This window comes from Lycorma delicatula, chromosome 1, assembly GCF_047948215.1.
Source record: "Lycorma delicatula isolate Av1 chromosome 1, ASM4794821v1, whole genome shotgun sequence".
Lineage (NCBI taxonomy): Eukaryota > Metazoa > Arthropoda > Insecta > Hemiptera > Fulgoridae > Lycorma > Lycorma delicatula.
Window position 1 is genome coordinate 383530097 of NC_134455.1, and position 26387 is coordinate 383556483.

At 29.7% G+C, this 26387-nt stretch overlaps 1 protein-coding gene across 2 annotated transcripts; it reads right to left on the reverse strand.

Annotated features, from left to right (window-relative positions):
• caly (ubiquitin carboxyl-terminal hydrolase calypso) lies at positions 1–26387 on the reverse strand. Of its 2 annotated transcripts, XM_075353768.1 has the most exons (3): positions 25594–26387; positions 10576–11773; positions 1–845 (listed from the first exon to the last, which is right to left on the reverse strand). In XM_075353768.1, the coding sequence occupies exons 1-3, from the start codon at positions 26097–26099 to the stop codon at positions 762–764; spliced, it is 1788 nt and encodes a 595-aa protein (XP_075209883.1). In that variant the 5' UTR covers positions 26100–26387; the 3' UTR covers positions 1–761. The 2 variants fall into 2 exon arrangements, with proteins under 2 accessions (XP_075209883.1, XP_075209882.1); XM_075353767.1 differs by lacking the exon at positions 1–845 and having other exon boundaries at positions 8901–11773.

Here is a 26387-nt window from a genome sequence, read left to right on the forward strand (position 1 = left end):
TTATATAACAAAATACATTATAATACATTAGAAAAGTAATATGCTAATATACAAGTAAATTTCTTAAAATATTTTGTTTAAAAATTATAGGGTCAAAACTGATGTTTCTTTTTCCTTCCATAATTAAATTCAATTTGTTTCAAAGAATTCTTCTCTACTGTATTTTTTTTTTAATTTATCAAGATGGGATGAACTGATATAAAAAGAACGTGATCAGCAAATAGCAATAAAATTTATAAATGACTTTTCCACAACTATTATTTTAAATAATTTGTCATGCTTAGCTTGTATTCAAAACTTTTATGTCAAAAGTACATTCTTGATAATTAAAAATATTTTGTTTTTATTTGTTTACTTAGTGTATTAAAAAATCCATTACTATTAAAATTCAATTAATCCTAAAACATAATATTTTTTCTTCCAATTAAAGTTCGCAATTTGTTTCACTTGACCAGCAATTTTATCTACCTTCTCTAAACACTTATAACGTTTTACTAATATTTTTGCCAGTGTAGCTAGCTGTGTTTGATTTCTGTGGGCTTAAATATTTGAGCAAAGTATCACTGTGATCTATGAGGCCATTCAATTCACGTTCTTTGTTCAATGCAACTTAAAATTAAACTTTGACTATTTTATCGCCTAGTGATAAAATATGAATACATTTGTGTAAAATTTTATTTTTCATAAAATTTTTAAGATATCAGTATCGGTTATCTAATAATAAATAAGAGTTACTGATAGCTGAACTGATTATAACAAAGTTAAATGAAACTGATGACTGAGAAAGGTTCTTGATGCAGAGGATGTACACAAAATAGAAAATCATGAAAACAAGCAAAGCGACCCTGAAAATAAGATTGGAAACTAAGAAAAAATAATAATGTAATGAAGAAGTAGTGGTATATAAAAATGATTGGTGTATTTTATATTAGAAAATATAATGAAAAAGCACATTGCACCTAACCACACTGACTCATACAATTCACAACCAATGTCACAATACATCTGATTTCAAAAATCTGATCCATAGGGTAATGTAAAAAATGCAATTATTTATCCTGCCTGAATTTTTATTGAAAGATGAAATTAAAAAAAATTAATTGGACTAATATATACTTAAAAAAAGTTAAAAATAAACACAGAGATGAATACTAAATTTGCCAACGAATGCAAAATAAAAGGTTTATTTGGAATATCTTATTTAATAATTTTGAAATCAGTCTGATGAACCATTGCTTATTTTGATAATTTATGTTAACAAAGCCATGTCAACAAACATGTGTTAAAAGTATTAGTTCTAGTTTAACCTCTTGAGGCTGAACTACTAATTGTATAGTATAGTATACTATACAAAAATTTCAAAGTTTTTGAAATTGGGTTGAATCCCAGTTTTTATTTGTTAGATATTTTATTTAAGTCTTGAAATATAGAATGCTACACCTATATTTCTGTAGACCTTGAGTCCTGACTATTTAAAATGTTTAGTATTGTTTGCATACTTTGGTACAGAACACTATATGTACTTTTTCAAGCATCCTGTTTTGTCATAATAAGTTTCATCATATTTTCAAACATCTTATGCTATCTATTGAATGCCTGCCTACCACCTGTCGGGATCAAGAAGACAGTAAATTGTTTTTTTTATGCAAGATATCCAAAACTAGTGACCATTTAATATTCTATAAGCATGTTTTTTTTTAATTTTTTTGAACCTAGAAAATTAGTAATTGTAGTTAATATGGCCTGAAAACTGCCAGTTTTAACTACTGCTGGGATTGTTTTAACAATTTGATGCAGCCATCCATATTTGGTTGCATAGTATACTTTACTTCAGAACTTGGACAAGACAAATTATATTTTTCCCTTTGTCTAGCTTTTCACCTAAAACCTTTTGATTTTTCTAAAACAAAAGTAATATTGATCCCATCAGATATAGAAGCAAAACATTCTTAGTAATTTTTTTTGAAAACAAAACTGTTAAATAATAAAATTTAAGAGAAGTTTCTATTTTAATTTACCGTTAATTTTTTAAAGGTTTTTTGTACAGAATAATTTTATTCTGATATGTTGATGCAAAATAATTTATCTGATGTATTAAAAACGAAAAGTTTATAATTTTTTTACTCCCCTTAATTCAGATAAAAGCGCTTGTAATATATATTTTATGTATTCTCAAATCTTACATTTTTGATGAAATTTGTAGTTCCTAAATCAGTTTGCAACAAATTTTTCTTTAAATATTTTCTAACTCATAAAAACATATCTATCTTACATATTACACTCAAAAGTAGACTTTTTCTAATCATTAATGACCTGTTTATATTATTTTTACATTAAGAGGAGGGTTTTATTTAGTGTTGATGAATCAACACTACACTTTACACTTAACTCACACTTTAGTGTTGATGTTGACTGTAATGACTGATCTGGAGATGATGAGGATGCTGACCATGGTCGTCTGCCTCAATCAGAAAGATGCTATGGCAAACTACCTATTTTTGATCATTCATATCAACAAAAATGATTCTAGCAGTGATGAGGATATGGTATATATAGTTCTTTTATTTTTATTACATTTAATGCAAACTTATTTTCAACTGAAATTAATTTTATTTCATTTTCTTCTAAAGGAAGATGACGTACTTATTTCTTCAACTGATTCCTTATGAAAACATGAGTTCGTAAAAAAGATTTCAACCAAGCAAGGCATCCGTTAGTACCTGTTTATTATAAAGATGACACTGAAGGATGGGATGAATAACAATATCTCAGTCAGTACATTAATGACAACATTTTCCAGGAAATAGCAAAAAACTAATCAAACGTTTAAATATACTAAGTCAATAAATACTTTTTTGACTGGCAAGATTAAATGGTTTGGAATATCAATGATAATGGCTTATTTATAATATCCTTTAATCAGGATGTATTGGCAAAAGTAGCAGGTGCCAGTGATATGTAATGCAATGAGTCGTGATTGATTTTTTAAATTAAGATCATCCTTAAAGATTGTTTTTGACGACATTTCACCTGAGTTTATACAAAAAGACAGGCTATGGAAACTTTTTCCACTTCTAGAGACTGTACAACAGGACTGCTTGAAACAACAGACAGCTACTTAGATAGCCACTGATGAAATGATAGTAAACAATTTGTTAAAGGCAAACCTATTTCGGTCAGAAATAAATTATTTATTCTGGCCAATTCTAATGGTACTGTGTGCAACTTCAATCCCTATCGATTCAGCTTTCTAATTTGGTCTAGTTGTGGTGGCTATGTTATCTTTAAGTGAAAGATCCCGACCACTGTTGTACTTTGACTGTTACTTTACTTCACCAAAGCTAGTGGATGAACTATACCAAAGGGAATTTTAACTTACTGTTTTGGTTAATTGGCTTCCAAAAACACTTAAATTTAAGAGTGATAAAGAGTTAAAACAAGAAGGGAGTTCTGCTAATAATGTAGTAAGGAAAGATGAAAAATTGTCATCTACAAAGTGGGTGGATAATAGAGCAGTGCATTTATTATCAAGTAATTCAGCAATTGATATTTGTAATAGGTGATCAGAAAAACAAAAGAAAATTGATAAAGTGCCAAGACCCGAAGTTGTAAGAAAATTCAATATGATGACTGTGAGATGAAATCAGTTAGAGGGTCAAAAGACGACCTCCAGTAAAGCCCCTCAGGGTTTGGAACAGAGGGGGTGGTGTGGTGACTGGTAACGTCACAAGGTGGGTGTCTTCCCCCTACGGAGTTGGGATGTGAGCAATGGTTAGGTACAATATCAAGAAGATAAAATGAAAACAAAAGTGAGAAAAAAGACAAAACAATTGCGTTCATTTAAATTATCACTTTGAGAAAAATTAATATTTAAAGAAGAAGAAAATGATGGCTCTGATAACTGTAGTGATGAAGATCAGAATCCCTCAGTACCATTACCAAGCAAAAGAAGGAAAAAAAATGTTGTACCATTACCATCGGTTTATAAACGTAAGAAGCAAGCTCTTCACATGTTTGAGATATTTAAAATAAAAACAATTAAAAATGCAGACAACCAGGCTGCAGTAAACTCTGCCATGCAAAATATATGACATGCAGTGTATTTTTATGTTTAAATGCTGCCAGAAATTGTTTCATGCTTTTCCATCGATTTTAGATAATAAAAAATTAACTAGTTTAATTTCATAGTTCAATTTTTTTTTAAATATAATTTTTAAATCTTTACCTTTTAATCTGCCATACATACACACAAATTTTAGATAAAACTACAGTTTATATTATTTTTTGTTTAATTTTAACTTTTTTATGTTTTAATATAATAATATTAGGTTTTTATTATTTTTAAAAATCTAGATAGCTTTATTTGTTATAAATGCATTAAAATAAATTTCAAAAGTTTTTTTTTAATTCTTTCTTAAATAATTAAAAATTTGAATAGAAGAGACTAATATTGTTTTTATTGTTCAGAACTAACTTGTTTAACTTGTCGATAAAGTTCCAGTGTATACTATGCCTAGCATTGTCAGTAAACAAAGCATAAAAAAGAAAAAAAAGTTTATTTTAAGTGAAAAATTAAAGAAAATATTAACTTAGAAAAAAAAAATTCCTCACGACTCTAATCAATCTTCTGTTTGGTACAGTATACTATACATCAAGTTTCAAGCACTAAACTTTCTCTTGCTAAGCTCAGGACTCAAGTTATACTCTCATTTTATATAGTATAGGTCTTAAAGACTACTTTCTATCTAAAATACTCACGTCTCAGGAGGTTAAGCAAATAATTTTTACATCATTAACCTCGATGCAAATGTAGAAGTTCAAACTAATTGTCCATTCAAAGTAACACTGCAAAGCACCTAATATCAAGAATTGTACAACTAGTAGCTATATCATTTACAGATATAACTGCTGAAAATAATATTCTTATTGAACTTCTTGGGAAATAAATGCTTATTGAACGAAATGTTTAAAATGTTTTTACTGAACAAATCAAGAGAACCGATTAGTAATCTTTTTGGTTTGATTTATATATATATAAATATATATAAAACTAAATATACACTGTGATATTACGCTCCATAGGGGTGCCAAATCATATTTTTGAAGTTCCCTTCATATGCATGGCTGTTATTATTGTCAACTGAGGCTCCTACACGTGCTTCACTCTAGTGCCCAATTCCAATTGTCGCCATTTTGTGGTAGTCTACATTTGTTTATAGTGAAGGTACTTTTTGTTCTGATGTTAACTTGGAAATTTTTGTCTGGAGCAGGAGACTTACTTGGAGGGATAAAACATGGTTAGTACCAGTTTTTAGTTCATTTAGTTGTGATTATTTTAATGTATTATACAGTAACTTTTGTTAAATATATTTATGGTAATATGCTTTTTGTATTTTTAATGACACTGTGAGGCTACTTTATGCTATATGGTTTTGGCATAAAATTGCCCCTTTGTTTGCATTACCACAAGAAAAACATTAAACAAACGTCATCTTCATAATAATTTTATTAATGGATGCACTATCAATTGTTTCAAAGCATTATTATTATTTCAAACTATTATATTATTATGATACAGAAATCGATGAAATATAACACATTAAAGTTATTAATAAACTAATAGACATTGGTATTGTTTGTTTTACATTAAAGAAGTATTTTTCAATAATGGTTTGTCAATTTGTACGGAAGCCACCCATATAAAAACTACACAGATGAAAGTCAAGAGAAGGCATTGCAAGAGATTCAAGCTAAGAAAATTTCTGTTCGTGCAGCTTCTGAAAAGTATTATATTTTTGTTTGCATTATGGTTAGGTGGGCACCGTTCTAGCATTTATCTATCTTCCTGTGTCATGCCTAACTATACTGATAATTTGATAATATTGTTAGTAATCACATTGGTATGTACTGAAATTATAACACAATGGCTTTTTCTTGTGTTACAGATAAGAGATTCATAGAAACACACTTTCTATCAAAATCTGTGGCACGCATCCCAATCCTACAGGAGATCAAATAATTTTTTTGAATGACAAGGAAGCCTTATTTGTGAAGTACATTATTGCAATGTCAACATATGGGTTCCTGCTGATGTCATTTGATCTCCAGATAACTGTAAATAACTACTTAGAGAGATGCGCGGTAGAGAAGTCAACAAATTTAAGAACAACACACCAGGGTAGGATTGGGTACAATCATCCCTGAAAAGGCACAAAGTTAAGTGTAGGACTTGAACAAAATATCAGTCATGCTAGGGCTTGTACTGATAATGATAGTATCAATCAATTTTTTCACAATTTTTCTATCGGTCGGTGGAAATGCTGAGGATTCTTGCTCCTATTTACATTACTTACAAAGCTGAGAATATGTGGCAGATTTGGACAGAGGAGGACCATCTGGTGCCTGTTATAATCGAACTAAATCTGAGTGGTTTGATGCCCAGTGTTTTGAGGACTGGTTCATAAACCTTATTCTCCCAATTTTAAGAAATCAAATGGGAAAGAAAGTTTTATTAGGAGATAATTTGAGTGTCCATTTAAATATAGAAGTGTTACATCTTTGTGAGGGAAATAATATATTATAATTTTACTTCCTTTCAATCTTACACACATTCTACAACCTCTGGATGTAGCATACTTTCACTCAATGAAAGGCGAGTGGAGGTAAAGTTTGAGTAACTGGAAGGAGACACCATATGGAAGCAGTTGTACTAATATCCCAAAAGATCAGTTTCCACAACTTTTAAAAAACCTGATGGAGAACTTACCAATAAGTGGAGAAAATCTGAAGTCTGGCTTCAAGAAATGTGGTCTTGTGGCCAATAAACTGAGAAGTAGTTCTAAAGAATATGTGACAATATACTGATAAAAGAAACTGTGTCGATTAGTTCTAGCTCAGAAACAATTATTAGCGATAGTTTTTTAGAAGAACTGAAAAAAAAGCTATGATGAAATACAAGGAACAGGGAGTAAGAGAAGGAGAAAAGTAAATGTACTGCCAGGAAAGAATTTTTATGCAGAGGATTTGTTGGACAATGTAGATGAGACGGAGCCAAGTACCAATACCAGTAAATCTACATCAGGTCATAAAAAGAAGAAAGATAAAGATAAATGAAATACCAGTATCAATGAATTAGAGGCTTAAGATTTACAGTATAATGCAATTGATAACAATGTAGGAGATTTGAGTCAAATTTGGAAAATGCTGATGACGAAAGTATATTTCAATCATCATATAATACAGAAAAACTGGAACTAAGTAAAAACAGCAATAATAAACCTGAATTACCACTGAACGATATTAGTGTAGGAGATTTTATGATATTTATGTATTATAAAACAGTTAACCCTGGGACAATTATAACAGCAGATGACTGATGTTGTTAAAATAAATGCTATGACCAAGACTGTTAAATATTGGAAGTGGCCAGATAAAAAAGATGAAATCTGGCACATAACAAAAGCTATTAAAAGGAAGCATCATCATCCAAAACAGGTATCACGAAGAGGGCTGTTTCTTAGTCGATTTAAAAAAATGAATAGTTTAAGCTTACAATTTATTTTATGTTGGAACTTGTAAAGACTGTCATGAATTTCTCTTATTAGTATAAGTATCATTATATTTTACAGTGTTGTATTTGTATTTTTTGTATGTTCTGTATTTTCAGTTACCTCCTATATTATTGGCTGTAGTGTAATTATAATTTATGCTTTATTTTATCAATGACTGTAAAGTGATTATTATTACTACTGTTAATTAAACTTTTCATCAACTATTAAAGTATTTTCATAATTCACAGTTGTAATAAAGCATGATCTAAATCCAGCTTGGGGTTAAATTGTGCAACGTTAATTTTATAACATAAAATCGGTTGAAGTATTGCGCGGCACAAACTCATCCTGAAAGGTGGGTTAGATGATCGTGTAACTGAATTTTCCACTTTTGTGCCTTACAAATATTAGATAATGGAAATGTTTTCATATAAAATAAAAGCTGAAGAATTTATTTAGTTTTATTTATTTGTGGTAATTTTCCAAAAAAAAACCTGAAAGGCTCTTGAAAATATTCACAAAAATATATAAAAAGTACCACAATCTCAGCACTTAAAAATTGGGTCTGGGTTTGCATTGCAAAATTCTTTTTCTTATTTTATTATTTCTCAGAACATGAGTATTAACACAGAATTATAATAATCTCATAGTATGCATGACTAGCCTCAGAAACAGCAGTGTAGAATATACAATGACAATGCAATAATCCATAAAACAAGATAAACTAAACATGTTGGAACCCAACTTGTTTAAATATAATAATAACTTCTTGTGGCTCCTTGATCCATATGCACAGTTTTAATAATACAATTTATATGCTGACATACTGAAAAGAAAACAATTCTAATGACTCTGATGAACATTCACAATTTTATGAAGTTTATAGTAATATAAATTATTAAAAGAGAGGCTTAATTTTAAATACTAATTTATAAACCACGGATAAACAAACTAATAATCTCCTTGGTAAATTTATTTTATTTGGGTAATATGACTTTTTGAAAACTCTATTAAATCATGTCAACAAATTGAAGGTTAACTGGTTTCTCCAGTAATCCTACAGCATTTTCATAAGTGGAATGAGTATTCAAACTAGTTTTAAATCAGGTTTTTTTCAAATCTAATCAACTAGAGTAATGCTGTTAACCTTTTATGACCAAGCTTTCATTACTCTTCTCCTGCTTCATGACTATAACTAAACTATTTGTTTATATATACTATGTAAGAGAATGAATGAAGCAATAAGCAGACTTTACACGTACTGAAATTTAAAAATTAGCAATCTGTTAATGTAAATATTTTTAATTTTTTTTATTCTAAGTTTGTTATTTGTAATCTGAAGGTGATGATTATAAATTATTATAAAATTGATAATATATTGTAAAACAATGATGATTATTTTTTTATTATGAAATTCTGTTGCAAATCTTTTTAAATGCAAAAGAATCTATTTTTTAATGCTTATGCCACTATGTTTACTCACTTTTAGATTTACAAACAAAAAACTAGCTTGTCAAAAGAACAGAGAGCACATGGTAGTTATTCATTTACAAGAGGATAGTTGGTTTTGAGACTAATTTTATGTTTGCTGCTGTTTTCAAACCAGTTCCAGCTCAGCAGCCAAATATCTTATCGACCGAATTATTATATTATTGTAACACGATCTGTATTAATATAACAAATTTACCGAAAAGCTAATTACAAAAAAGAATGGAGTTTGTATTATATAATGGTACCGTAGAATTTCATTTAGTTTGGATTCATGATTTATTTATAGTTATCTGTTCACATAAATTAACCGGTTGACTTTTAATCTAAAATAACAATTTACAATCTACTGCGTTAATATGTTACTCTGTCATATGCTATTAACACTATAGAAAAATTTAATTAAATGCCAATTAGGAGTTTTGAATGGGCTTTTTCTAAACTGAAAACTGAAGATCTACTGTTCATTGAGGACAGCCAATATGTTCTAAGAAATGTACCACCAAAATATTAGTTCCAATTTTTTTTTTTTAAGTACCCTCGCAAAAGCAGATGTCACAAGTATCTGATCAACATTTATCTGCCATTTGCTCAGTTCTCATTCAGGGCAAATATACTGTACAGCACACTTTAAAAAGGTTCCAATGTTAATCGCAGCATAACTTTGACCACATATCCAAAGCATTGAAGTTTTAGAGAAGTGTTGTACAGTGAAGTAAACAGTACAAGCATATTACAGACCACCTTTTCACAGGGATCCAACATGTTAGTAAAGTGTTCTGGCCATCGTATATCATCCAATACTGTAAGTGAATGCCAGAAAACAAATTGATTACATATACCTTATGAAATCAATCATACAACTACGGAAAAAAGTCCTCTACATTAGTAACTTATAGAGTCACAACTCCTTAAATAGAAGTATTTAAATTATGAAAATCACAACACTTTTACCAGCATGATCACCGATAATAAAATTCTATTAACACCTCAATATAAGTACTAATATGGAAGATAACAAACATTACTTCAATATTACTCATAAAAAAAAAAATATATATATAAATAAATAAATATTTTATTTGCGTTTTCTACATTTACTGCTTTTTTTACTAGATTTTTTACTTGAAGTAGATATTTTATTTTCTGATTTTTTATGTACACGCTGTGGAGGTGCACGTAATCCACTGGGTTGTAAACCAGGTTTCTTATGAGAAAATACATGCTGTTGAACAAGATCAGCTAATTTGCCTTGCTGTGCTAGCATAGATAAAAATGTGCAGATAAATTCATCATAATTATGTGTACGCCTACAATCATCAATTTTATACTTTTTCCTTTTTTCATTTTCATCTCTTAAGTTACCTTCACAAAGACTTATTTCACCTTCAAGATTTTTTAATAACGCTAATAAATCTTTTGGTGCAAAAGTATGTTGTTGAGTATCTCGATCATTAGGTGATTTATCATTTGTTTTTAAAATAACATTTGAACCATCAATTGATTTTATTTTACTATCAATAGCAAGAGGACTTACCTTTAAATTTGACGATAATTTTGAATTACTATTACACAAGGGTAATGGTTTTTCCCAACCTTTAGGTAAAGCTCCAGCTTCAAGGCAAACTTTTTTAACACTTAATAAATCTTTCCTATTACAATTTTTATTATTATTAGGAGAATCGATTTTATCACTTTCACTTCCGGCCATGGCAACACGAATAACAACAAATTTTTTAAAATCTTTAGCAGAAGAGGAATTTGGACTGTTTTGACCAGAATTCCAACCCCAATTCAACTGTGTTGGTGAATTAAATGCAGAACCGACTTCAGACGATGTATCTGTACTTGATGTACTTGGTGCTGGTGAAGTTTGTATAGTTAATGGAGTCGAATAATCTGGTGATTTATCAGAAACAGTAATACTACTCTTATTAACAGCATCAAGAATCTCTGATTTAACGACTTCATTGTTTTCTGATGTAACAATTAATGAGATTTTTGATAAATTTTCTTTATTTAAATTTGACATATGATCATTTTTTTCTTCACTATTCACAACATCAATTAACTTTGTTGTTATCTCAACATTATTCTCATTACTTTCATTTTTCACATCCTCTTCTTTCATTTTTTCAACATCTTTAAGAACTTTTTGTTGCGAAGAGGATGTTATTTCATTAATCTTTTCTGTAGGTAACAAACTAACTGTATCAGATTTCTTTTGAATTTTATTTGGCCGTGCCAAATCCAGGACATCTTCAATTGATGGTGAACTATCAATACCGTTTTCCTCTTTAATTTTTCTTTTATTACTAGAATGCAATAATTTATTATGTGATGATTGCATATCTAAATTTGTTTCAATTTTATTATCTTTATTCGATATATCTTTTGCCATAGATGAGGCAGTTAAATCTGGATGGTTTAATTTAACTAATTGTTGTAAAGCTTCTAATACTATTTGACGATTTGTTTTTAACATATTTAATTTATGTGATATTGCTAATCTTTTATCTGGTACAACAGCCATTAGATTAAAACGTATATCATTATATTTTTCACCAGTAGCAATACCTAAACGATCAGTAATAACACGCCTGAATTTTTCAGTCCAATCTTCATTTTCACCCCATGGTCCATGATCCATGGGAAATGGTTTCAAGCCATCTAATTCAAATAGTCTTCCATTAATTGGTACATAACTAACAAAATGATATGCTTCTCCAGTGTACCTGAAAAAAATCAAAACCTATATAAGTTAACATCAAAAATTACCATAATACATCCCCCTAGACTGATCTCTTAGTAGAATGGTAGGTAAGACAGCATATCTGCTTTTTATAATAGTAATAATTTTTTTAAAAATTATGTTTATCTCATCCTGTTAATATCTTTTAAAATTTTAGTGCTTATTTTATGGCCAGTTCATAAGCACTGTATGTAACTGATTTCGCTGGTCTTCTGTGTTTCTACTGAGCCACATGATTTTTAATTTTACTTTTAAGCCCTATGTATACCCAAAATTAAAATTATTTGTTCTTAAAGATTAATTACAGACACTTGTTTCTCTACACTGGTCACCTTTACTTTTGGCATTTTAAGATACATGCCAATTTTCTAGTTGTAACCCTAGTACAGTTATATTTATAAGTTGCTATATTAAGGGTAATCAATTTTTCCATGATTAATCTGGTCTTTCCAATCAGTTATGAAATAAGATTGTTTTTCTAAAACATATTTCAGTAGTCTCAATACCGTGTGCTGTCAATAGTTTTTTTTAACAGAAACACTGAACTTAACTCTAACACTAATAAAATAATTTTTGTTTTTTAATAACATTCCAAACATTACAACTAGGTAAACAAAGCCAATGTTTCCAATGAAGATTTCCTTCTTATGAAGCAAAAAATTATGAATTAAATATATTAAATACAGCGGTTAAATTTTTTTTAATAATGAGTAGGATTTAATTAAATTTACAAATTAATTTTAAAATAAAAAGGCTAGCTAAGAGTTGCATAACTTTTCTAGTATTACTAGAGTTATGTATTGTTGTCAATGACAAAAATAATACTGTTGACCAATATACATTTCTTAGAAAAATACTGGAATCAAAAATTGATGAAACAATAAAAAAAAATCTGATGAGGACAACCCATGACTTCCTTGTACGCCTACTAAATTACATTTAGAAAATTTTTTAAATAAAAAGTACATAAAATGTTATTTTATTAAAAACTTCTGATATTTTTTCAATTTTTTTTTTTCTGTTATTGACTTATTATTCATTGTAAAAATTCTTTAACAAAGAGAGGTTAATAATTACACAAGTCAACAATGGAAAAGTTGTTTGAGAACTAATAACTGATTCTTATAGATTCTTATGTGCTGGTTTCAGGAAAAATAGTCAAAAAATTCCATCGTGTACCATTTTTTCACTAAATCAATATTTTTATATTCTCAAAATTGATAACCAATATATTTTATTTATAAAACATTGAATAAAAAATTACACCTGTGTTAATTTTTGTTTATACTTTACTATTAATTTGGTTATATGGAATGAATACAAGTAGTGTTCATAATTTTAGTTTGATATAGTAAGATGAGTGACTAATAAGATGATGTAATAAGATTAATTAATTGGTGACTTCATGAGTCATTTTTGTCAAGCTATTAGCTAAGGTGATGATTCACTCATTCTTACTTTACTTCACGCTACTGAAATAAAAATAAATCGGTTGCAATTAGAACATTGTGTTGAAAGGTTTTGCTAGTGTCAAATAATTTTCCAGACCTTCTATAGTGTTTTAATTTAATTTTATTTTTTGAAGCTATTTTAATTGTGCTGTCCTTGTGTTTTTATATTTTGAAATGGCTTCAAGGGGTTGTGTTAATTCACCTGTACCTTCTGTTAAATTTGTGGGTTGTTTGTGGTGAGGAAACAGCAAAGCAGTATTACAGACTTTGTAAAAAAGTGTACTATGCCTATTTTGGGGTAAAATTTGGTGACCAAGATAAAAGTGGGTCCCTCATATAGTTTGTTTTACTTGTGCGGAACAGCTATGCAAATGGACAAATGTAAGAAAAAGTCTTTTTGGTTTGGAGAATCAATGAACTGGAGAGAACCACAAAATCACAGTGATGATTGCTACTTTTGTTTCTTGTACAAGGGTTCAATTCAAAAAATAAGTAAGAAATTGTGTATCCAAATTGTTATTCGGCAGTACGCCCTGTACCTCACGGCCCTGGTGTACCTGTATCTTCAGTTCCAGAAAAACTAGAAGATATATTGAACAACTCTGAAACAGTTGCAGGATGGTGACAATGATAATGATGTTGAATTTATTTCTGGTAGTTCTGAACCACTACTTTTTTCACAGAATGAACTGAATGACTTGGTCAGAGATTTAAGTCTTCCTGAAAATTCAACAGAACTTTTAGGATCTAGATTAGAAGAAAAAACTTACTGGCCCCTGGCACTTCTTTCTCATTGTACAAACACAGACTTCTTTACTCTGTACTTTTCTGAAGATGGAAGATTAATTTATTGTAACAATGTTCCTGGTGTAATGGAGCAGTTGAACATAAAGTATGATGCGAATGAATGGAGGCTGTTTATTGACTCGTCCAAAAGAAGTCAAAGCTATTATTCTTCATTATGGCAACGAATATGCTTCAGTGTCGGTAGGACACTCTCTATATCTGAAAGAATGCTACAAGAATTTAGAATTAGTTCTGTCTAAACTGAAATATTGCGATTATCAATGGATAATATGTGGTGACCTAAAAGTATGCTTCATGGGCAGCAGCGAGGATACACCAAATAGCCCTGCTCCTTGTCAGAATGGGACAGCGGAGATAAGAAAGAACATTGCACCAGAAAAGAATGGCCATTCAGTGTATTATTAGAACCTGGGAGCAAAAATGTAATACGGAAAAGTTTGGTTAATCCACGCAAAGTCCTCCTACCACTTCATCACATCAAACTGGAATTGATGAAACGATTTGTAAAGGCTCTATCTAAAGAAGGAGAGTGTTTTAAATACATATGCCGTAAGTTTTCTCAATTGTCAGAAGCCAAAGTGAAAGAAGGCATTTTTACTGGTCCAGATACTTGTAAACTTTTTAAAAATGAAGTCTTTCAGACCACAATGGAGGACATTGAAAAAGAAGCATAGAAAGCATTTAAAGAAGTCATAAAGAAATTTCTTGGGAACAATTTAAGTGTATAGTGGAAAACATGCTAACGAAATTCCAAGACTTGGGTTGTTCGATGAGCTTGAAGACACATTTTCTGCATTCTCATATTGATTACTTCCCCGAAAATCTTGGTGCTGTAAGTGAAGAACAAGAAGGAAATGGAACACAGATATCAGGGAAGGTGGAATGTGAGCATGACTGCAGACTACTGTTAGTGCAGCCATAGAGATGATCTGCAAGCTTACTACAACAGAAAATGTGGCCTAAAAAGCATTAAAAGGAAAAGAAAAAGGCAGTACAAGTCTTCATAGAGGTAGAAAATGTGCAAAAATTCTTTCTTTAAGTCCTATTTCTTTTTTATAAATAAAATATTTCCACGAGGAATACATATAATATATGCATTCTATTTTCTTTTTTTAGTATTGAGAAAAATTTTTACATGACAGAAAAAAATGGTGGTTATATTTGAAATCAGGGCACAAAATAACATACATCAGTTATCAGATTACAAAACAACTTTCAAATTCCTTAATTTTTTGACCTCTGTTATTAATAAATTATTATATTTAAATAAAAAAAAGAGATGAAGTCCGATTCAAACCGATGTGCCTTCCCCTACGTCCAAATATTTCATTAATTAAAATTTGAGTTGGCTATAATTCTGAAACCAATGAAAATACGTACTACTTATGATATATCGTTGAAAAGCTCTCAATGAGGGCTTATTACTACAGTTAAGAAAAAGTCCAAAATTCATTTTTTTTGGATTTTGGGCTTTTTAGGACACTTTTGGTTCAGTCGATTGCAATCAAAATGGGAGGTACACAACTAGATGTTACAACAGTCCTAAATAAAAAATATGTAAAAAATTTCAGGTGCTGTCAGTCGGTAAAGCACTTGGTTGTGACATTGGTAAAGAGATTACACAGGCATGTCACATTAAAAAGAAGCAAGGTTCCATGGAACTACCAGATTTGTTTGTTAAAAGAAGTAATTAAAAGAATGATTGCTAAAGAAGAGGTGTGTAAAATAGGATTTTTCTACTGGTCTACTGGTATTTGGGTTGGAAATTGATAAATCTGTATATATTAATGAACCGCTATGTCTTGGAAGAATTAAGTACTCAGCGGCAATAAGAATAAAACAAGAAAAGTAGTACAAACATTTTTGGATTATAGGAGGTATGATCTTTATAAGTTGGACTGACTGATCTCAAACTATTATTTCTTTTTTTTTAATTTAGGTGATGTTAGTGATCTGAAATAATTTTTACTGATTATAAAGATGAAAAAGTGTTATTAGCTCAACAAAATAAGATGTCAGATAAAATTTTGAGACGTTTGTGAATAAGTTACACTAAATTTAAAAATAATTTGCTGAAAATTACAGCATTATCTGAAATATGGATTTATGTAAATGAGATTAATTTTCATAAAACAGATTGGTTATTAAGTTTATATGAGCTGTTATCAGGGTTCAAGGCCAGGTAGGACCATTTTACTTATAGATAAGATTTTTACAAGCACTACTTTTAATTTGAATGTGTTATCTGGAACTGGTTTAATGACTCATTGTTGTGTTAGGTTTTATTTTCTAGCACTAACATATATTATGATTATTTAAAATTTACTTTTTTCATTGAAGAACTTATTACAATCTTTCAAATTTTGAAAAGGTTAATTGCACAATTTTAACCAGAGATATTAATATCGATTTATTAGAAGATAAGAATTATGTAAAAAGAATAAATCTTTTATTCTTATCAAAACATAATAATACAATATATAGATCACACCATTATAAGATAAATCACAAAGTTAAAAACAAATAATTTAAAAAAAAAATAGATATGATTAAAGTCTATATTAATTATTTAAATACTAACACATGAAATAATGATATGTTAAATACCTTAAATATAAAAAGGTTACTAAATCCCCAATTCAAGAGCCACTATTGAAAATTATTTTGAGCACATATTTGTGTACAAGTTGAACATGATGCAGATAAATATGTTTTTTTTAAATAGCAGTTTTAAAAATTCATTCACAGAGCAATAATGTTTCGGTAAAAGAGAATCTTTTAGTTGTATTTTTTAAAAATTGGTGGGAAGGTTTTCAAATGATTCGGAAATTTATTAAAAATGGCAACAGACACATAATAAGACCCTTTCTTGTAAAGCTTAAGTATTGTGTTGTTATGTGAAAGCAGTTTCACTGACTGATTTGGTGGATATGATAAGTTTTTAAGAATAAGTGGACAGTCCTTTTAGCAGAGATTGTACATTCATAAATATAAACACAAGTATAAGTTAACATATTTAATTTTCTAAATATCAGTCTACATAATTCATACTTATGGATGCCAGATAATGATCTTAGATCATTATAAATTGAAAACTTGTTTTAAGAGTGGAGTACCAAGAGGTAGCATTTTACTAGACAGAATATAGATAATCGTAATAAATATTTAATAATTATGATAGTTAATGTTGTATTACGGCCCTTCAAAACAAAACAGTACAATTTGACTTTGTTGCAAATGAAATCAGTTTGTTCATCCCAAAGGAACTTGTCAACTAGCATAATAAAACACCCAGATATTTTCTTTATGGGTAACAGAAATAGTATTATCATTAGTGGGAAATCTCTCTAACTCAAAAAAGCCTTTTGGTATATGATGATGTATTATCTGTCTGAAGACACTACTTAACGTAGTCTTCTTTTTTTTATGTAATTCTAATACTGTTCGCATGTCACTATCATTTGTAGTTAATGTTTTATAGTACATTATATTTTATATGAGAATATATGTAGGCATAATAAATTTTTAATAATGAATACAAGTTTAGCATTTTATTAAGACACTTCACAGTAAAATAGTAGGGCTTGATTTTGTTACAAACAAGATCAAATGGCTCATCCCACAAGAACTTGTCATCTAATAAAAAACCCAGCAATTTCACTTTGTGAGCAACAGAAATACTAGTATTATCATTAATGGGAATTCTATCCATGCGCCAGCAATTTTACCTCTATTGAAGCACGATACAACTTGGCTTTATCCATATTTAAAGTTAAATGGTTTCAATCCATACAGTGAATATTTTTGAATGCTATCATACAATTTTCAATTCCTTTTAATTAAATTCAGATATGATATAGATGGAATTTAGATTCCTTTTAATTAAATTCAGATACATCTGGGAAAAGGGTTACAATGAATGGCACATGATGTTGAATTCATATTAATGTTTATTCATTAATAAACAGTGATAATGCAAGGGGCAGAAACACTTCAACACTTCACTGAGACACTTTGTATTCTCCGTGTTCTTGAACTATATGCAAACTAATAAATTTAACGATTTTAAGTTAGGTTTTAGATATTATATTAATTCATTTACCTGTCCATTATATAAATATGTATGTTCTTGTTTATATTTAAGAAAATAATTTTTCAAATATTATTTCCTCTGGGTCGATCATTGATATCAGTGTTACTCACCATTTATAATGTACTCTTTTTTCTCTAATTTGTTTAGTATCAAAATTCCTTGAAATTGTAAGAACGTAAGAACAGATAGGTAGATGTTGTAGGACATTCTTAGTTATTTTTGGACTCAATTTAAGAAACTTTTGTTGACATATTTATTTTTATGGCAAGAAATGATGTTTTGAAAATGTTAATATAACATTTCAGTACATGTGGTCATGATAAAATAGTATAAATTGAATTTTTTACTTTTTATTCTTAAAAATATGATGAATTATTAAAGAAATGTGACACTATTTAAATAATTTGAATTTAATAACACTGAATATAATAATAATTCAAACTTTCAGGACAATACTGAAGAAACAATGACTCAAATTAGAATTGGATATTATTCCTGAATATATTTCATGTTACATACTAAACAATTACAATTTACATGGTTATAATAAATAGTAAACGTGCTGAAGAACTTACACACGGAACAAAGTAATCTCACTGAAAAATAAAACGATTTTTGTATGGGAGGTATTGGTCTCTATGCCACCACAGAACTTCCCCTCTACAATAAATTATAATTTTTATAAATTTTAAAGAAGTAACCACAAAAATATGTTCTATAAAACATATACCTTACTGTTTTATATTTCCTTGATTTTAAAAACAAACTTTTGATTCTGCATCCTTCACTTCTTATGGTATTATAACACAGAGGGATGATATTATATAACACAGTTATTATTAAATAATAATTCAAGAAATTTGATCTAAAATGACGTAACTAAATAATAACTTATTTTTATATTAAAAATAGCCAAAGTTAGTTAAAAAAATCAAATTAAATATAGCCTGTCAGTAAAGAACTTTGCAACTGTCACCTCTTTGTTAAAGATCATATAACAGAATTTTAAAATAAGTAAAAGAAGACTGAAGAGCAAAATCATTTAATAATAAATTTTAATTATCATAGTTTAATATTAACTAAATTTCACTTATACCTAATACATAAATTCATAAACCTCGTTTAATAGATATTCTTAATTGATAGTAATTTAATGAAGATAAAAATTTAGTTTAATTTATAAATATCAAATTTTTTTCTCGGTTAAATAATATTGTATTCTGTTTAGAAAAAATACTTTTTTTTATTATTTCCACATTCTTAGCTCCATAGTATAAGCAAATATTATTATTCTACTTTTGAAAATTCAATTATATAGATCATTTATGTAAATAATAAACAATATAGTGCCAAGTACAGAACCCTGTAGTATACCACATTTTACAACTCCTAGAGAATTTTGTTGCATAATTTCACTTGTAGAGTCCTACCTTCCAAATTAAGATTCAAACCAATTAAAACGAAGTCCTTTAACTCCAGCTTTGCATAATTTATTTAATATTTTATGATTAACTAGATCAAAAACTTTCCACACATCTAGAAACAATTTGGGTGCTTAATATCCTTTATTTTATTATTCGTTATATTTTATATAAAATTCAATAGAGCAAATTCAGTATTTCTACCCGTTTGAAAACTGATTTTCAGTGAAAGAAATTATTTTATCAAAAAATCAAGCAATCTAATTTTGACTACTTTTTCTAAAACTTTTGACAGTAACGATAGCAATGATAGTGGTCTATGATTACTAATGTACTTTTTGTCCCCTCCTTTGAAAATTGGTACAACTGATGTTTTTCAAAATTTGTGTAAATTTACCTGTTGACAAGCTCATATTGAATAGATGTACCAGTACGATAACAATACAATCATATTGTATAATCATATAAATAATTAAATGTTATCATATAAATAATTTGTTCCTATTATTAAACAAATACACTTGAAAAGTGATATGTATTGCTTCCATACTAACCAAAGATTTATCTTTATGAACCCAAAGAGTGGTGTACGTACATAAAATACTGATAGGATGTAGCAAGAAGCAAATGGTGGTACAAATACCGAGGTATACTGAGGCACAGTCTGCATCTACATTTAATGAAGGTTCCAAAATGAAGGTTTGTGCAACAAGCTCAAAGATGACCTTTTACCATCTTATGGTATTCTTCTGCCATTGAAAACTGGCTTTTCTCAATCAACCAGTAACAAAAGGAAGTGCCAGAAAATTATTAAATTACACATGTAACTTATGTAAGCAACTGTACAACATAAGACCTTGCTTAAGAAAAAAAAATCTCTTACATTCCATTAACAAGTACTAATCACCACATTAAATAATACTATATTCTAGAAATCAGATGCATGTCATCTAATAATTTAACAAATACATAAAAAAAAATTACATACATCTGAATCAAACTTTTCAAGTCATGTTATAGAAATGAGATACAACAAAGCAAATTAAGATTTTACATATGAGGGTGAATCAAATAAAAACAGTAATTTTTTTAAATAAATTTATTGATTAATAATATACACAAATCATACCTTCATCATTTTTCTATATAGTCTCCTGCACAATCTACACACTTTTGCCAATGATTTGGAAGCTCAAATATTCCTTGTTCATAAAACGTTGAGGTTGAGTTGTCAACCAATTGTACACGCACTCCTCGACGTCTTCATTGTTTCTGAATCGTTCCCCTCTAAGCAATTCTTTCAAGGGCGCAAACAAAAAATAATCACGGGGAAAAATCTGGACTGTATTTAGAGTGCTCGGTGGTTTCCTAGTGCATTTTTTCCAATTTATCCCTTGTCAAATTATTGTGTGTGGTCTGGCATTGTCATGGAGAAGGATGACATCTCTGATGGGCATATCCAGTCTTTTGTCTCAGTAGGCAGCTTTTGTTGAATGTAGCACCGGGCTACAATAAGCTGCATTCACCATTCCTTGATTGTGGAGGAATTCAATGAGTAAAACTCCCCTTGAGTCAAAATAAATCATTGCAAGAAATTTTCCAGCGGACAGACGGGTTTTGGACTTCAATGGGCAGTCCTCATCCTTTCTTCGCCACTCCTTACATGCCATTTTTGACTACGGAATGCAATGATGGATCCATGTCTCATCACATATGACAGTGCGCCTCAAAAAATCATTCTCTTCTTGCCAAAATCGATTTAGAAGTCTCTCACAGATTTTCAACCTGACCTGTTTTTGATTTTTGGTCAAAAACCTCGGAACCCATCAAGCACTAAAATTTTTCTTAAGCTAAGATGATCACTGATAATGGATTGAGCACTCCCATAGCTGATACCTGCTTCTGATGCGATTTCTTCAACAATAAACCAGCTATCACCTTCGAAAAGCTCTCCGACATCACAGATGTTTTCAGCTGTGGGATTTCACCTTGAGTGCCAATCATGACATTCATTTTCTACACTTTCTTGTCTGCCCTTAAACTGTACGGCCCATGTATACATTCAGTTCTGGGACAGTGTAGCGTCTCCAAACTGTAACTTTAAACGAATTAAAATTTCCATGAATTTAACAGCTTTATTAGTTAAAAACTTTATGATTGCACATTGTGCAACAGACAATGGAACCTCTTGCTCACTCACGGCTGTACTGGTGACAGAACAGAGCGTAGGAGCTAACCAAGCTGGTTCTCCCTCTCTAACATATCGAACATTAACCCCCCCCACCCACCATCCAGCTCAGAACTGCTTGCTGCATAGAATAGGAAAATTACCGTTAAAATTTGATTCACTCTCATGCATCACACAAAAATTAATGAATATCATGAATTTGATTAGTTGAAGTAAGCAGATAGCAAATAACCAACTAGCACAATTAAAATATATTATTTATGAAAAATAAACAGGTTTCCTAACCACTTTAATGGTAAGACCATAAACAAAAGCACAAACAGCAATACCAATAAGACTGGATTATAATCCTGTAAGATCTTCTGAAAGAATATTTAGAAAGTTATTTATAAATATTTTATTAATTTACACAAACACTAAAATAATTATCAACAAAAACCACCTATATAAACATCAAATTAAGCTAAACTCAATGTAAACTTATCAATATACTTAAAAAGTAATTTTTAGAAAATCATCAGTTATTAAAATACTACCTCAAACACAATACATTATCATGTCATATTTTAAAACTGATAACTGTGATAATCTATTGAATTAAAATTATTACAATTTAGCCAGCTGTTAAGACAGATGTGCTAATTTAAATTATTCATAGTTTTAAAAATTTAGCAGTTCATTTATAAGTGTATATTATGTGTATGTTTGTAGATAAAATATTTTTATAAATATTCAACTTTATTGTTATTTGTTTCTGAATTATATTTGTTACTGTATGTTTATGTGTAATGAGGTGCTCAATAACATGTGTACAACTTTTTTTTTTAAATTTTTATATGCTTACAAATGTTTTGAAAATTTCTGTTTAAAGAATCAGAAGTTTACCATTGTATATTTCTTTGCAATCATTATAGTTAATTTTATACACATAACTATAGTATTGCCAGAAATGGTAATTCTGAGTAATTATTGATCAACTTCAATTTTGTTCATTCATAATATACCATAGTAGAAATGCTAAAAATCAGGAAAACACAACATCTAAATGGCCAGAAAGCGGATTTGGACAGCAAGTAATCACACAGGATCAAAGTCCATGCTGTGTTACCATTCTCTAGTTAAGTATTTATCAGTTTTGTGAGTTTTCAAGTCATGTTCAGATACTAATCTATTCCTGTAGAGAGAGGATAAGGTTAAGGTTAGACTATTTTGGAGAGAGGTTACAGATAAATTATCAAGGTTTAGCAATACTTAACATCATCTCGTATGACACTTCATACTTAAGGTTACTTTTGTAGAGAGGTTATGGATAAATTACAATGACTATACTTATATCCAATTTGTACGGCACTTTATGTATAAACAGAAATATAGTCACTACAGATAGAGACTACACCACATGTTCTTGCTACTAGTCATGTCTACAATGGATAATCACCTTACAAAGATCGCCATCAGTGATCTTCAATGGCTGACTCACACTCCAACTCTAACAACTATTAAGGCTAGTTTGTGGTTTACTCCTCTTTCCACTAAACTCTTAACCTTAACTTATGTCTTTTCTGTTATGGACCCCACAACCAGTTTTTTGTTATTTTTCAAGGATTTATATAAAATTATCATGTAATATCATTTAAATCATCATATTAAATGATTAAAATATTCTGTAAAACTGTTAGATTGTATGGCTTACAGATAAGTTAGCAATCTGGTATTGTTGAACTGTATGCGGTGTTAATATTTCATTGTTATGTTACTGTGTTTCTTCAGAAATAATATAATTTTCATCATTCACTTTCCTATACGTGTTGTGGGCTTCAGTCAAAAGGAGAAACCAAAGAGTGAAGTAAAGCAGCCAGCTTCTGGACTCCTACATGTTGAATTTTTATGGTGGCACCAATTGCATCAAAATGATGCATTTCAGCAAATTTATTTGAAATAGTAGCCTTTTTCTCATCTGCAAAATAATTTTCCATTATTTGAAGTATTGGTTAGATTATTTTTATTTAGTAAAGTGTGTAGAATATATTAAATGAGTGAGTTAAGTGTATGGCATAGTTTTTAAAAATTCTTTTACTTTTATTAAGAATATTTTTCTGCGTATAGCAAATCTGCTTTTGGATGACCTAATTTATAAAATAAGTGAAAGTTTGCATCTTGTAAATGTTCTACTATTGCATTTTTGTTTCTTCGAGACATTAAGGTAATGTTTCATTAGTTGCTGTGTAACAGTGTGCTGAAATTCATTCTTGAAGTGTTGCTATGGATGACCTGACTATATAACCTAAAAGTTGTCCTGCTTTACTCTAAACTCACATTGTCCAAATGGAAAAGTGTTAGTCCTATGTTTGGATGGTTATAGGTTCCAAACTTAGTGCATATGGAGAAAAATAAATATAGTATAGATATACATAAATATAGTGTATAGATATAGTATAAATATAATATAGATAATCATAAAAAAGAGGGCAGGGTGCATGATAGGAAAGGGCCCTTAATGCTAACTCAAATCTTAATCTAAACACTAACCTCTTTTCACAGAACAGATTAGCATCTTAACAAGTTGCCATAACTCACAAAATTGATTGCTATTTAACTAGAGAACAGGAATATTTTTCATTAAGTGACGGTGTCTGCGTTTTTGTAAGGAATAGTGTAAAAGCATTTCAGTATGCGATAGAATGAATCATAACCACATTAGGTGTCATTACTGCTGACACCATGCCGTCTTTAATTTATTTACAATATTTCATTCCTTTGAAATCATTCATATGCCTTCATTTACTGTTGTCATTATTTTCATAAAAACATAATTTTTATTAGCAAAAATGAATTTATTGCAATTAACTGGTCACATTCACAATAACAAACAGCGATTCAATTCTTGTAAAACAAATGGGTTAACACAATCCACACTAATGGGTATGAAATGAAATTACACACTCAAGGTAAACAGCACTGGGTTTGTTCCATAAAAGACTGCCGTGAGTCTAAACAATTGAGACATGGAATGTGAATCATTAAATTACGATTAGACTTTTACATTGGTGTGTTATTCATTTGTAAACTGCTAGAAGAAAGAATAAACTTTGGTCAAATTCTATCAAGAACTGGGAAGGAATGAACTATAACACATTCATCAATTAGAATTATTTGACTGAGGTGTGCAAAGACATTTACTATATAATCTGCTGGTGATTGGTGGACATAATACACATGTCAAAATTGACAAACCTGCTTCACTAACGGAAAATACAATAGACTGTCTCATCAATGGGTGTTAGGCAGAATTTTCCAAGAAACAAGAAATTGTTTTCTCACAGCAGTACCAGATGGATCCACAGAAACTTTGTTGTCAATCATCTGACAATACATTGCATCCGGGACTGTTGTTTAGTCAGGTGAATGGGCAGCATTAGTACTGGACATGGTGAATCATACACTGCATTTTGTTTATCTACAAACCAGAAAATGCTACTATTTACCAGAAAAGGTCTGAGGTCTGAAAACTGATAAAACGGCACGGATTTTGATCTTGTACAGCTAACCTACTGTCTAAATCTGCTTTGTGCTACACCACATGTATGATATAAGTACAATCTTCCTGTTAATTAAAAATCAAATTAAGAAAAAATCTACTACCTATATTTACTACTATGTTATTAAACTAAACAACATTTTGCAATTGTAAAATGCTTCAACATGATAAAGAATGTTCTATATTCAATGAGCCTGAGGTTCAATGAATGACAGATGCACAATGAGGCTTCCACTTAACAGTAGGTGGATGTACATTATGATAATGAAGCTAAAACTAATTACTTATTGTAATAATAAGATTACCTTCCTGTGCTGATTCCAGTAGATTTATCAAGACGACGCTTGGCTTGTGGCATTGCATGTGAATTGTGAGCTTTTGCAAGTTCAGGTGTATTACCAATAGCCCATCCTTTATTTTCTGGGTTCATGCCAGATGTATGTACTTTTAAGCGACTTAATGTTTCACCTAAATGAATGCTAGGACAGTTTAAAAGAACAGATAACAACGAATGTGTAGCACAACTGTTTGGTACCATTTGTTGTGCAAAAAATATATTATTAACAACTTCTTCATTTTTAACAAATATATCGCTCTGGTCAACTATTTTACGTCTTGATCTTCGTTCTTCAATCCATCGGAATAAAAAAATAAATCCATAGACAGGACTATCCAATGATTTTTGTAGATCGTATATTTCTTCAACCTGTACACCCTTTACACCAAAATCTTCTAACAGTAGAGTAAACAGACCAGGATCGCTTTCAAGTTCTAACCAACCATCCGTTAATCTATTAATATCCACAGGCATTTTCAATAAAAAAAACCTGTTTTATCAAACAAGAAGCAAACACTGATCACACATTATTTAAGGTTAACAAAAAATGGATCATTATACACCAAGTTCCAGCAATTTCGTAACAATACTTCCAGTTAAAAACTTAACAAGGAGAACAAATCTACACAAATTGTTCTTACAAAAACTATTAAGATTATATTTGATTATTTACTTCATATTCGTTAAATCTCAAATAACTTGCGCAATCAAAATAAAACAACCAATGTGACAGCACTCAGTTACTTGATTACATTGTCACTG